Source organism: Mesitornis unicolor, unplaced genomic scaffold (genome assembly GCF_000695765.1).
Source record: "Mesitornis unicolor isolate BGI_N332 unplaced genomic scaffold, ASM69576v1 scaffold612, whole genome shotgun sequence".
NCBI lineage: Eukaryota > Metazoa > Chordata > Aves > Mesitornithiformes > Mesitornithidae > Mesitornis > Mesitornis unicolor.
The window spans coordinates 47,584-61,216 of record NW_010166914.1 but is presented as its reverse complement, the minus strand read 5'-3'; the positions used below and the strand labels follow the sequence as shown (position 1 = coordinate 61,216).

At 42.0% G+C, this 13,633-nt stretch overlaps 3 protein-coding genes across 3 annotated transcripts in view; 1 reads left to right on the top strand and 2 right to left on the bottom strand.

The window, feature by feature from the left end:
- The window catches only part of FAM26E (family with sequence similarity 26, member E), a 3,893-nt gene extending 2,539 nt beyond the window's left edge, over positions 1-1,354 (bottom strand). The window contains 2 exon segments of the mRNA XM_010195107.1: positions 720-865; positions 868-1,354. Of these exon segments, the coding sequence (XP_010193409.1) occupies positions 720-865; positions 868-1,258 (537 nt within the window). The 5' untranslated portion in view covers positions 1,259-1,354.
- Positions 1-3,358, top strand: part of TRAPPC3L (trafficking protein particle complex 3-like) — a 19,412-nt gene extending 16,054 nt beyond the window's left edge. Inside the window, exons 4-5 of the mRNA XM_010195108.1 lie at positions 2,005-2,190; positions 3,239-3,358. Of these exons, the coding sequence (XP_010193410.1) occupies positions 2,005-2,190; positions 3,239-3,358 (306 nt within the window). The remainder of the gene's footprint in view (positions 1-2,004; positions 2,191-3,238) is intronic.
- Positions 3,359-9,525: 6,167 nt separating this feature from the next.
- FAM26F (family with sequence similarity 26, member F) lies at positions 9,526-12,214 on the bottom strand. Its single transcript, XM_010195106.1, has 2 exons — positions 11,699-12,214; positions 9,526-9,942 (listed from the first exon to the last, which is right to left on the bottom strand). The coding sequence occupies exons 1-2, from the start codon at positions 12,212-12,214 to the stop codon at positions 9,526-9,528; spliced, it is 933 nt and encodes a 310-aa protein (XP_010193408.1).
- Positions 12,215-13,633: the final 1,419 nt, after the last annotated feature.

The window sequence follows — 13,633 nt, the reverse complement described above, 5'->3', positions numbered from 1 at the left end:
TCCTGCTGACAATCATCTTTCCATCATTTACTCTAGCCTTTTTTCACTCTCCACCTCCCTGCCTTTTTTTTTGCCTCGGAATTTATATACATTACAGGTTGGTGAGCAGAACAGTATCATATAGATATAGTAAAATGTAATACGATCTCAGTTTTGCTTGTTCTGCTTGATTTATTTTACTGTTTCTTCCTTCCTCCAAGCAGGACAAAAACATGCTCTTATCTGGCATCATGAACATGAGGAACACAAACAGAAACACATTACATAATCAGTCACAAATTATCACAAATCTTATTTTACAGTATTTTTCTACTGTTAGTCACCTAAGATTTCATTACAGTATCATGATGGTATAAAATAGGAGAGCACGGTATGGATTTTTAGTAGAACAGACCCCTTTAATGGGGTAACATCTGTTAATTAAGCCTCCTAAACATTTCAGTAGGTTCTTTTTTTTCTCTTTAGAGCAATCATCATTCAGGAAGAAAGCTTTAAGTTATCTGATCTTATTGATCCTGCCATCAGCAGGGTTCCCCAGGAAGTATGGCATAGCTCAAACTGAACTAAAAGATGGATTGACTGTATCTTGCAAAGCTGCATCTCTCCAAAACTTTATATGAAAGCAACAGTTTTATCTTCACATCTGACACTAGTACCTTCCACAGCTAAATTCCAGCAGCAATACAAACTGCATAACACTCCTTATTCATTTTTCTTACCTGGGACTGTGCTTGAAGAGTTCGTTTCAGTTCATCACTCTCTGTAAAGGGCATGGAGCTTTTGTCACAGGCTACCTTGTGTAGGTCTTCAAAGCACTTTTCAGATTTACTATGGCAAACTGCATGTAAGTAGGCAGGATTTTTAAGCCGCTCATGGCACATTCATAAAAAGTCCCGTTGAGCAGAGCCACAGAAAGCCACATCACTGGAGCTACCAGAGCGTTTAAAGTGATTTGTCCAAAGACATAAAAGAAATGGCAGGAATTCCCTCTGGGAAATATTTTTCTAGGATTCACCCAGCAGCCTGTAAAGAGTTTCCAGGTCTTCCTGTTTACGAAATATCCAATGACTAGCAAAACAACAGCTGGGGAGAAGAGAAATACCAAACCGTATCTGAAGTTTTCATTGCTGCAGGGGCATCTGAAAGCAACAAGAGAAAACACACGTTCACCTCCCATTGTCAGCAGCGCCATAAAACTGTAACCTATAGCAGTTTTCTGGTTCATAAAGAACTTCAGGACTGTTTGGAAACCATCCATGCTTGATACTCACTACAGAGGTAAAAATCAAGACGCTTTTATCTTCCGCTGTAGCAGCCTGTAGTGGTGTGGCAGGGCAGAGTTCTCCAGAGGAGGAGCAGCCTGCCTGCCTGTGTGCTGTCCGGATAGCGCTGTGATGTCACGTCTGGAGGGATGCACTCACAGGGGACCCCGCTGCCAGCAGAGCAGATGTTGCCCATTTACAGTAACATTCATCGGGGGTAGAAGGAAAGCAGGCAATGCTCTCTATATATAATCAGATAAGTTCGCAGTCTTGGCAGTCTTGTTCTTGGTGGGTTGTTGGTTTTCTGTGACTGCAGATGGAGATCAGAGTGACAACGCACACTCACCAGCTGTAGGAGTTCTTGAGCTGCAATTATCAAAGTTGCTGGCAATGTAGTGAAGGACCTAATACAGAAGTTAATGGTCCCAGGAGAGTGTGACAAGACTGAAAGCAGACAAGTGATAACAGTAAAACCACTTTGTATGGAGTTGTAAATGTAGGAACATCAAAGACAGAATAAGCAGCCTTCTGCTCTACTTCCCTGAAGTATCACATAGCTCCAGATTTGTGCCTCTGGCTCAAGCTGATCACAGAAGAGACAAATGTAGTTTGATTTGCAGTCTGTCATGCCCTTCCCTCTATTTTCCTGGGGTAAAGCTGCTCTACAGGATGCTACATCCTAAAGATTGCCCTCTAGTTTGCACACAACAGATTGAAGAAGCAGAATTTCATCCTTTTGCAGGTTGCTTTCAAGATGTATCTTGGGGTCACCCCTAGTGTGAGCTGCAGTAGTGCCACAGGAAATGAATTCTCCTTAATCTTGGACAAAAACCCACTAGTGGACTTTGTGGAGGAGCTACCAGCAGAACGAGCATCACTTTGCTACTGTAACCTTCTCTGTGGGGTGATTCGGGGTGCCTTGGAAATGGTAAGGAAGTGCCTGTCTGTTTTCTGCATTCTTTGTTAATACACAGAGGCACAGGAAAGCAAAACCACTTGCTCAGATAAATGAAGGAAATTTAGTAGTATTTAATCTCTCTCTCTCAGATTAAATATCTATATCTAAATAAAAGAGGGCCAGACTGAGGTAGTGAAGCACACAGGTTGGCTCCCCTTCCACACTGTCCCTGCTTGGCCCTTCAGTGGCTGACTCAGGTGCCAAAGCCAGGTGGGATCAGAGAAGCAGCTAACCCATAATGTGGAGAGCCAGGGGGGCATGCTGGGCCCCTTTGCTGCTCTGTGAGCCTGTCTCCTTTTCCTGCAGAGCTGTAACCAGTAATAGACATCCCCGATTCTTTCCAAATATGCGAAGGTAAGTAATATTCTCCGGTTATCACAGCAGCTGCTGAAAGGGAGAACAAAGTGTGGATGAGTATAATGTTAAAACCAAAGCATCAGAAGTGTGGCATTCAATTCAGATGGCAATCTGAATTTTATTCTTAAATTTAAGACCTTCACAAAAGAATATGCAGAGGGCCTAAGTCCCTGAGTCACTGAGTTGTAGAGCTTCTGTGGTGTTTTCTGGAGATTAACTTTTGGGCTGCTTTATGTTTCTGTCAATATCTAATTTGCCATAAATCCTAAGTTAAAAGAAAACAAAAGCTGTATAAGTATTAGATATCTACATCAATCTCAGAATTATAGTATCTAAGACTAATTAACGAAATATTACAAATATTAGTATGTGACCAGGAAATTTTTTGATCACAAAATCATCAAGAACACAATTTAGGTTCTCAGAAAAAACAAAGCACTGGAATGGAGGGTAACATATTATACAAATTCCAGTGCCTATAAACTTCCTTTTTGTTAACTTAGTTGGGAAAGATATTTTAAAACAATCTAGAAATCTGTTTCTTATGAAACCTGAGAAAGGGGATCCCCTTGTGGTAAGAGAGAGAAAGACTCTTTATACTGGAGGAGGAGGGAAAACTGGGCATTTCTTTGCTTAACTAATCAAACCTGATTCTTTCTAGGTTCACTTAGCAGCAGAAGTTACCTTCCGCCAGGACAGGCTGAAGGGTGATGCTGTGACAGAAATAGGAATTACATTTTTAAGAAAGGCTGAAGACAGAAAGCACAAAAGAAATAAATGAAAGAAATATTGGGAGAAACCCTTGCTGAGGGATATTTTGCACCTTTCCTTTCTGAAGAAGATGTACAGGATGAAAATGGCTTCCCTGAGCCAAGTGCACTGGTCATACATTTGAAAGGTAAAGAGAGCCAGGCTGCAAACAGGAGGGGCAGAGCAGGGGGAGAGCAATCTTAATTGTCATGATACAGATGTCAATATAAAGAAGAAAATGGCCTGCCCTTCCTTCTCACATAACCTTGCTCTTGAGCTTTATGAATATTTTATCTTAGTATTTAGTGCTCACTGGATGCAAAATATTAATTCAGGCTCCAACTGTTTTCAGCTAAACGTGACCACCTTTCCCCATTTTGTTTATTGGTGATGTTTCAAAGCATGGTTGCTAAGATGTGCTTTATTTGCCTGGCTGTTTATAGTTAGGAATAATCAATTCATTGGCTGCTGTATGTAGCGTCTTGCTGTCAGGTGCCTGTTTTGATGTGTAATAGTTTGCCATTCGTTGTCCTCCACACTGGACCTCCTGCTGCCTTTGAAACCAGAGAGGGATGCAGCTTCACTGATGGCAGGACCCAGTTCCTTACAGCTCTTTTAGGCCTCAAATGCAGTTTTGCTGGTAAACCTGTTCAGCCTCATGCATACATCAGGCTGCAACACTGACGACCACAGCAGTGCTTGTCTTGCTTCAAACTATGGGCCTTTTCACATGTCAGTCTTCCCTTCAATGACCACACTGAACAAAGCATGGCGTATTTAATGTGTCGTCACTGTGGATCTGTACGTTACCTAGGGAAACTTGAATAAAAATTCAGAGATTGCCACACAACTGGTTTGCTGGTCGTTGTGTCTGTTCTTACCTGACCATCATCACAAGCTGTTGAACATCTTCCCCTTGGCAATGGATTTCTGTTACCACAACCTGACTGGGAAGTACAGAAATAGCAGCCTCACAGAGACCTGAGCTATAGGAAAGGTTTAGTGTTACCCGGTGTAAGACAAGATGTCTGAGTAAGAGGGGGACAAAAAGTCGGGTCCTAAATCCTAGCACAGTACCCTACCCACAAAACCAGTTCACCATCTTCTCACCAAAGTGCTCATTTTAAACTGAAATACAAACACTCAATTCAATTCAGCGAAGCCCAGAGTTAACTCTGATTTTATCATGGTGATTTGTATCCTCATCTCCTGTTTTTTCCCTCAGCCTGTTTACCTTTTAATCTTGCTAAGTAAGGGCACATCACACCTTGGGGACAGTGGGGTTCACTCCTACCAGAGCTGTACAGTTCTCATGATAGTCTTCCTCTCTTTTTATTATTGTCTTGAAAGTAACATATAGTGTCACTGTTTTGTAAGTGTCCTGGTCTGAGCTAAATATAACTAATTCTCTATTTAATGATCTTTCTTTTTCAGTTAAATCTCTTCTAAGTGACCGTACTTTCTGAAACTAATAGCGTATTTTTCCAGACAGTGTCCGCTTCTACAAGTGTAGAACTTGTAGTATACTTGTAGTTGTACAAGTATAGCACTTGATGTTTATAGTTACTATTAGGTATGGTATGTAAATGTAGCTCTTGTTTATACTTCTGCCTATGGAGACCCAGGCCACAGTCACATGATGGGTGCTGTGGTGATGTGTTGTAAGTGCACCTGCAGGGAGGAATGGACAAATGACCCAAAATTGACCAACAAGGTATTCCATCCCACACATGACATACTCAGTATAAAGCTGAGGAATCACAAGGGTCAAGCTCTCTTTCTCCTCGTCTTCATTTCTTCTTCTGCCATGGCTGATGTCTGAGCAGAACCCTCCTAGTTCGTCTGCCTTTGATCCCGATCCATGCATTCCTCAATCCAGTTCCTGCATCCTGCTCCCACCTGCTGTTGAGTTTGGTAGACCAAAGTCTTTGGACTTCTACAGTACCCTGTTCCGCAGAGCCCCTGGTGACATAATTGACACTAGGGGAGAGGGGAGGATTTGTGTATTGGGTTTTTCTGTGATGGGTTTTTGGTTTTGTTTTTGGTAATGGGGGGATGGCTATGGAGATAGCTGTGTAAGGAGCTACCTGAAAAGCTCCCCTGCAAATTAATGTATAGCAGAGAAAGGAGTGGGATCTGAGAAGAACAACTTTAAAAAAACACCAAAGGTCGGTTGAAGGAAGAAAGGAGAGGGCAGATGAGAAGGGCACAGAGCCAGTTTCCCCCTGCAACCTGTGCGCTCTCGCCATGTCGACCCACCTGCAGCCTGTGGAAGTTCACCAGGGGGTCAGGGCCACATGAGCAGGTGGCTGCCCCTGAAGAAGCCGTGACTCCGGACAGTGTGTGCTAGAGCAGTTTGTGTGTGAGGGAACTCTGACAGTGAGCACAGCCAGATTGGGGCTTTGTGGACTTGGGCTGAAGCAGTTTTGTGCATGAGGGAAACTGCAGCTGTAGGCAGAACCATATTGGACTTTCGTGGACTTTGTCTACTGCGCAAAGGGTGCCACATGGAAGCAGAGGAAGGCTTGGAGTCCTCCTCCTCTCCCCCCTGAACCAGAAGAGGAGCGGCAGTAGGGGGAGGTGAAGAAACCGGGAATAAAGCTGAGCCCAGGAAGAAGAAAGGGGTAGGGTGAAGATGTTTTGAATTTAAGATCTGATTGTGTCTCTCATTGTTCTACTCTGATGTTGTTGGTAACAAATTTAAATGGCTTTGTTTTTCTTCTCCCTCTGTCTTTTGCCTGTGACCATTTAAGTGGTGAGAAGCCTTCCAAATCCTTATTTTGACTAGCCCCCTTTCTGGGGCATCGTGATACTCAGTTACGCACTGGGCCTAAACCACGACTATTTGATCTTGATTTTTGTATATATTTGTATATATTTCATTATTTTCCTTTTTACACTACTATATTTTCTTGTTATTGTTATATTAAACCTGGTTTAGTTTTCTTTTCCAGCCCGTAAGTGTCTTTCCTTTATTCTCTTTCTCTTCCCCTTCTGGGGAGGGGAAGAGTGGTTACTAGAGAGCATCTTTGCATCATTTATTTAGTGACTAGCCCTAAACCATGACAGTAAGACACAATTCTCTTACCTAAACCTCTGTGGCTTTGGGCCTGCATGCACACATCTGTGGTAACATTTTCTGTTGAGGTCTGCACCAACTAAAAAGTGTCAGAGTCACCACACTGCAGTGACAGTAGACTGGCTCCTGTATATTCAGGGCCTGTTAAAGTGTTTCTGCCTGCAGGCATTAGCTAGCAAAGTCGGGGCTGGATATTACACCACTTTTAAAGCAAGGACCATTAGCGTGATCCTGGAGTCTTTGCAATCTTGTCACACTGGCTCCAGTGTGGCCAAGGCTCTGTTCCCTACCTTCAGTGCCAAGCATTTGCAGTGGTGCTTCGTGTAGGACATCAAAGCTGTTTCTTGAGTTTTCAGTATTTCAGAGTAAACAGCCCAAAGAAATCTTTGCTGCTTCTTGGACATGGTAAGTTTTGAAGGATAAGTTTTCACTGTGCACATGAACAGGTCACAGAAATGCCTGAGCCAATGAAGGCAGCACAGATTTGTGCTCAAGCCAGGAGGTGACATGCAACTGCCAGACTGGGCTGGGTGTAGGTTTGTACTCATATCCTGTCCCACTTGTGCATTGGGCCATGCAGCAATCACCCCTTGTGGCTCAGCTCTGTGCTGGGCAGGCGTACTCAATGCACGCATGTTTTGCTCTTGGTGATTTTTTGTATTTTCTTCCTAGACTGGATCACCTCATCCATTGTATTCTAAAGATGGATTAAGTAAATGTTAGGTAGAAAAAAGGTAATAAAAATGAGAAAAAATAGTCACCCACACTACATTACCATTAATTGCTGACATCAGCTACCCTATGCACATGAAGTTTTTTCTTGTCTTGCTTGGTAGCATATTCACAGAAGCGTTCCTCAGTGTTTAATTTCAGTGTAGGCCCTTCTTTTGAAGATGGCTGACAGAGCACTCACAAGTGTGCTGAAGCTTCTCTCTGAAATTTCTTTTGTACAAATGTAGTTACATACAGAAGATATGAGTGTTACGTAAAGGTAAGGAAAAATAAAAATTCAAACATGACTGCATACAAACCTGATATATAAATATCTGTTTCTGTGCTTATACACAGATATAAAAGTTTCCTTCCCCCAAAAGTCACTTTATCTGTGAAAAATAGACTGCCATCATTGCCAGTAAACTTGAAGACATGTGTTGCAGTATGATTTGGAGCCTTTGCTCTAATTTTTTTTTTAATTAGAAGTGCTGGCACTGTGTCTTCCCTGGAAAGCTGAGGCAGATTTGGTAATGAGACCCTGGCAATTGTGACCGTGAGTGGGAAGTGGCAAAAGCCATCCCAGATGCAACTGAGAGGATTAACACAAATTCTGGGGGTGTTTTATGCAGTGTTTCATCAGGAAATGAAATAAGACATGGCTTGTTCCTTTTAGCTTCCAGTCTATCCTGAAGTATTTTATTATATCTCTAAGGTAACACCTGGCCCCACTGAGTCAAACAACAGTTTGGCACTGATCGGCAGTGGAGCTATGACATTCCAGGGTAGATTTATCTTTCTCTAGACATCAATGCATGAAATAACTTTTCAATATGAGTGGTAGAATTGAATGTTTTTTAACTGAACCATGCTTCTTGGAGGCACAAAAGTAACAAACTGGACACTTGTTACTCGATTATCATCAAGTTTCTTGGAAGGAAAAGAGCATTGAACAAGTCAGCAACTTTGTGACAAAACAAGTGCTTTTTAAAATCTTTTTCTACATAGAGAATTAAATCTTGTTTTGCCTTTATGTGTTACACTTTCAGTTTATAGTAAGAATTAAGCTTCTAAGCTAGTTAAAATAGGTTCTTCCCTGCCTTCTTCCTTGGAAAATGTCTGTAACAAACAACTTCATGGGATTCCTCTCTGTCTGCCTGAATAGTTTCCAAGTCAGAGCTTACTGTCTAGAAAGAGAAGACTTCTAGGAGAAGTGAAAGGACAGCCTAGGCCAAGCAATCTGACTCATCACTCTAAAATACTCTCTAAAGAATGCTTTCCAGCTTTCTTCAGAGAAAAAATGCACTTTATCATTCTTCCCTGAAAACTGGTATCTTTGTTTCTTTTAATTAGATGTTCTTTGCAAGATGACCACAAGACTCCGAGACAACTCTATAAGAGTTATAAATCGAAGACTTATTTTATCAGAAGCTGCGCTTTTATAGTCCAAAATCCCTTAGTCACACTATATAAGCATTTCTATTGGTAACATATATGTGTCCATATTGTCTAAGCTAATACATGATTGGTTACTATATTACGTGTCACCGCCCACATCCGGGTCAGGTCGGTTTACTTCCGCTTCCGGTTGGTTTACTTCTGGGTCGTTCTCTTGCCGCATCATTGTACTTTCTCTTTCTTTATCCCTGTGTCATCTTAAGGCGGTCTCCCTAAATTACACAACTCTTCAGGCAGTGATTCCAAACCATACAACTCTATATAATCATATCCATCTTCATTCTTGAAGCCTCCAACAGTTCTTTGATAAGAATGCTATTACTTGCTAAAATAGAGTGTGGATTTGTAATGTCCTTAAGTATGTAGCTGTGCTATAAATGTTTGTTAATATAAGCTTCGCCTATACTGCCATGTTATGCATAAGCCTAACTCCTTGAGACATGCTAATTTGCACTTAGACTCTGGTGTGGATCGAGTTAAATAGTGTATTTGGCAGGGACATCCAGGTGTACTGATGCCAGAGCCAAAAATCCTGTAGTTTTTTAGGATTTTTTAGGATTAGGTACTGATGCCAGAGCCAAAAACCCTGTATGTAATTTTACATATTTTAAAAACCCCATTATAATTATGTATTTTCCAGAAAAATTAGAAAAAATATAAATTCAATATAAACATGAAGTTTAATGTTGGTGTGTTTTCCCTGCAGCATTCAAGTGCCCATTTTTTTCCATGAAAGAGCTTTACACTTACAGGAAATGAGCAGTAGAGCTAATTAAAAAGACTTGCTTCAAAAGGTGATCAAGATCAGGCAATGGTAGAGAAAATTGACCACCATGGAAGTTTTTGGTTTCACCTTCATTACGTAAAGCTGCAGAGCACCTAGGGGGAAAATGGCTGGGATATTTTTGCTCACCTGTTCAAGGTGATAAGCAGCTGAAGTATTTCTTTCATTAAAACCCTGATTCACTTGCGTTTGCTTCATCCACAAACCCTAAAACAGGGGGATTCTGATCTCCTTGCCCAAATCCGACGCTGTTGCCTCTGTTTGTGTTAACGTACTTGTGTATCATGCTGTAATGCTGTTCATTTGAATTGAAGGTGTACACGACTGAAATCTTCTGCCAGTCTTCATTGCTGGGAGTCTGAAACCGTGCTGGGTCAGTGCCTTCAAAAAAGCAATTCATATTTCTTTCTGCCAGCTGGGTTGCATGCTCTTTAGCCTTGATCTCAAAGAGCTCCTGTTCCTTTTTTGAGTAAATTTTCCAGAACTTGAGCTGAAGATAGCTGACTGGGGAGTAGCAGCGGGTGAGACATGTCAAAATCAGGGCCACGATCATGATGAGGGCTATCAGGAACCACCCTATCAGCTTGGGAAAGAGACAGATGGGTTAATGGTGGGTTTGCACAGTCGTATGTAGGAGTATTGAATGAAAATATGAAAACTGTAAGCAAAGACACCCTGGAGTGCCTGTAACAGTCTGCTCGCTGTGGAAAGAGAGGATCCCATGCACACAATTCAGCCAGCCTTACAGAGCTTCTGCACCCCTGCACTGATCTTGCTGACTTGAGGATGAATGCTAAAAAAAGAGAAGCTGAAGTGAAGTTTTTTCCTCCGTTATATCCAGCTTTTTTAACTTTAAAGGCTGACCAGCAATTTCTGCATCTGTGGTCACATTGACAGTACAGAGGGTGCAGAATCATCCTGTCCATCTCTGGTGCTGCGAATTGGATCTCCTGCTGACAGTATTTTTTCTGCTTTTGGAAAGTACCTCTTCTCCCTGATGTCCTGCCTGATGTTCTCCCTGATGATGAGCCTGCCAAAAATAGCCAGTTGCCACAGCACACAGGAAAAGTTGCATCCTGTATGCTTTGTAGGCAGGACACGGGTTTGACTGTCGAATATGGGAATTCATTCTTGTTTTATACACTATATTAACATCCTTAGATAAGTCTCAGTGACCCCACCTAAAGTGGGTGTCCTAGTAGATGTCCTAGAATACCTAGTACCCAGTAGTAGAAGATCAAGGCTGATTTTTTTTCCAAGTGAAAAACAGTGAGTTCTAAAGAAAAATGAGTTTGTGTTCCTTTTCATTCTTAATTTTATTGAAAGTTGATCGGATATTAAAAATAATGGTCAGTAATAAAAATGCTCTCACGCTTTTTCTGATTTTGTTTGACTGGTTTGTTTCTTTTAGTTTTCATTGCAGTATCAGTAACAGTCTTCCTTGATTTTGTTCCTTTCTTACCTTGTCTGAATTCAATGTAAATGCTGCTTTGTTTTTTAATAAACACTTGTACTGAACAGGAAATAATAAAAATCCAAGTAATTATAAACCCTTTTAACTCCATTAACCAGCCTTAATATTTTCCCGGAAAAAAGTGATAAAATGTGATTTTTCTACTCAAGTCAGACGACAATGAAACCAACCTAGTAACAAAACTGGAGTGCTGCCAAAATATGGAGGTTTCATTTCACTCCGGACAAAAAAATCCACCCACGAGTGCTATTTTTTTGATCAGACAATTTACTTCCAGCACAAGCACACTTTAACAAGACAGATACCTATTTTAATTATTCTTTTAGAATACAAGTGTGAAATTGTTACTAGGTTCATGTGTTGAGGTTTGTAGTCAAACAAGCTGCCATTTGTTTCATTTCAAGCTCTCTGTTGCAAGAAGACATCAGCTTCCTCTTTATTTGCAGCCTCGGCTTCCCCTAAGCTAATGTGTACTTACAAAAGTTTGAGGTATTTAGAGGGGTAAAAATGGGAAAAGAGAAGAACTCACACCATGCCTAAGTTCAGTGAGAAGAAAACTTGCTGTGGAAAGTCCTGGTCTCTAGACTGGTTCCCCACCCAGCTTTGAAAGAGGCTTTGTAAATGGCAGTGCCAAACAATTGCGATGCAAATATGCAAAACCAGAAAATGGCAAAAATATACATTTAGTACCTGTTTGTTAATGGATTTGGGGTTTTTTTTGCTAGTGAATTCTTACTAATCATGCACTTTTGGTAGAAATATAGTGTGAAAGAAGAACTGTTTGCAGTCCTCAGCAGGCACCACCATGCACTGAGCAGCCAGGGTTGAAGCCCATAGGGTAAAGAGAAGGGAGGTGAAGCTTTACCTGGGACTGAGCCTGAAGGCTGAGTAATTCACCCGGTAACTTCTCACCACAGGGTACTTTGGTCAGCAGTTCGTGGCACTCTTGTCCTTTATTTTTACATATGAGTTTCTTTATCACTCCGCTCCCGCTGGCCGCGCACTCGTAGAAGCTGGCTCCGAGCAGGGCCACCGCAATCCAGGTGAGGGGGGCCACTGCGGCTCTGGCTGTCACTGGTACCAGCACCCAGCAGTAGCGGGTGCAGCTTTTGCAGGAATTGCAGCACTTCTCTGGAGGGCAGCTGCCTGTCAGCAGGAGCCACGTCCTGGTGTTCACCATGTAACCAAGCAGAAAGAGGATGATGGCAGGCACGATGAGGAAAACAGAGCCGTACAGCAAGTTCCCAGAATTGCAGGGGCACTTGAATACCACAATTGAGAAGATGTGCTCACTGGCAGCTGTCAGCAGGGACACCATGCTGTAGCCCAGAACGGTCTGGTGGCGGATGCAGAAATCCAGCACCCTGCGTAGCTCATCCATTTTTTGCGTCCCCTTACTTTGAGGAGAGTGAAATATCAGTCAGAAGAGAAAAGAGAAAGACAAGTTTCCTGAAGCTCCCACGGTTTTAAAGAAGCTCAAAAAGCTTTCACTTTCTGTTATTGGTGGTGATGCAGTGAGGCAGGAAAACAGCTCTCCTTAGAGGAGACAGAAGAGCAGGGGCTCACTGCACAGTATCAAGGTCAAGTGGAAACTGCAGTGGAAACCAACCCCAGTAATCAACATAAAACCAACAAAGATCTATCTTTGTTTCTATAAAAATAGTTTGTCCACACATGCATTGTAACTAGCAATGGCTTAAACCTCATCATCTTTTCAGTGAAGCTTTTCAGTGAGGCAAAAGATTTAAAGTGTGAATGAAATGTGAGAAAATCACCCAGAACCGTGTACAGTTTTTTAGCCTGCCTTATTATTAGCAATACAATATTGCTTGTTCTCTTATGGAAGAAAATTCAATTATAATCATGTTAATTTTTCAAGCTTTTTTTTAAAAGTAGTTAGAACAAATTTTGCACATATAGCAATGACCCAGCAAGTGGTTTCTTCTGAAGCTCCAGCTACCAGAGTACCATTTGCTAGGAGCCAAACTTTGGACTCCCTCCTCCATAGCAGTAAGTGCAGCAGCTTTGTAGCGAAGGAAAAAAACACCCCTAAACCAGCAGAAACTAAGTAGATGGCATGAAGTGGAAAAATTATGGAAAAGACTTGCATAATGAAGGGAAATATCTGGGCTTAGAAGACTGAGCTGCCTATGAAAACATTTGCTCCCAGAGTCTGTACGTTGCATTAACACCCTGAGGGAGCTCAACTGGGCTCAAAGCTAAGGCTTGTCTTGTCTGAATCTAGATGAGGTGAACTGGCACTCAGAATTAAGGAAGTTGAAACTTTGTTTCTTGCTCATAGCCATGCAGCTGAAATTCTCTGAGGCCATGTAGGCAGTGTGGTAGTTTGCTATCATCATACGCATGGTGACACTCAGATGAGCAGCCAGCCAGGGAGCTGGTGATTGCTGTCATCTTCTCTGCTACAACCACTTATTTGAGATTTTAGAGTCAAAGTCACCTGCCTCTTGCATGAACTGGGAGCTCTCTGGGTGCACCAACAATATGAATTTATCCTGATCAGATTTTGAATGCTGTAATTTAAACTGCACTGATTCTTCCTGGGCTCTGTCACAGCACAGAGGTTAACCAAGCATAGTGGAAACAAAACAGCTTGTCAAAACTCTGTGAGAACCTAAATTACTTTCAGTGAACTCTGAGGGTCATTTAAACCTTCCAAAGGGCCCTGGCAGCACTTTGGGCAGCTGCATAGATGGTGTGGAGTTGCCAGAGCAGTCAGTACACCTGACAGTACAGGTGACTGCTGGGCTTGCACCGAGTTGCTGCTGCAGAGGAAAAT

Coding starts and splice junctions, on each gene's coding strand:
- FAM26F (XM_010195106.1), bottom strand. CDS start 12,214: ATGGATGAGCTACGCAGGGTGCTGGATTTCTGCATCCGCCACCAGACC. Junction 9,943..11,698: donor GCCTTCAGGCTCAGTCCCAG/GTAAAGCTTCAC, acceptor CTCTTTCCCAAG/CTGATAGGGTGGTTCCTGAT.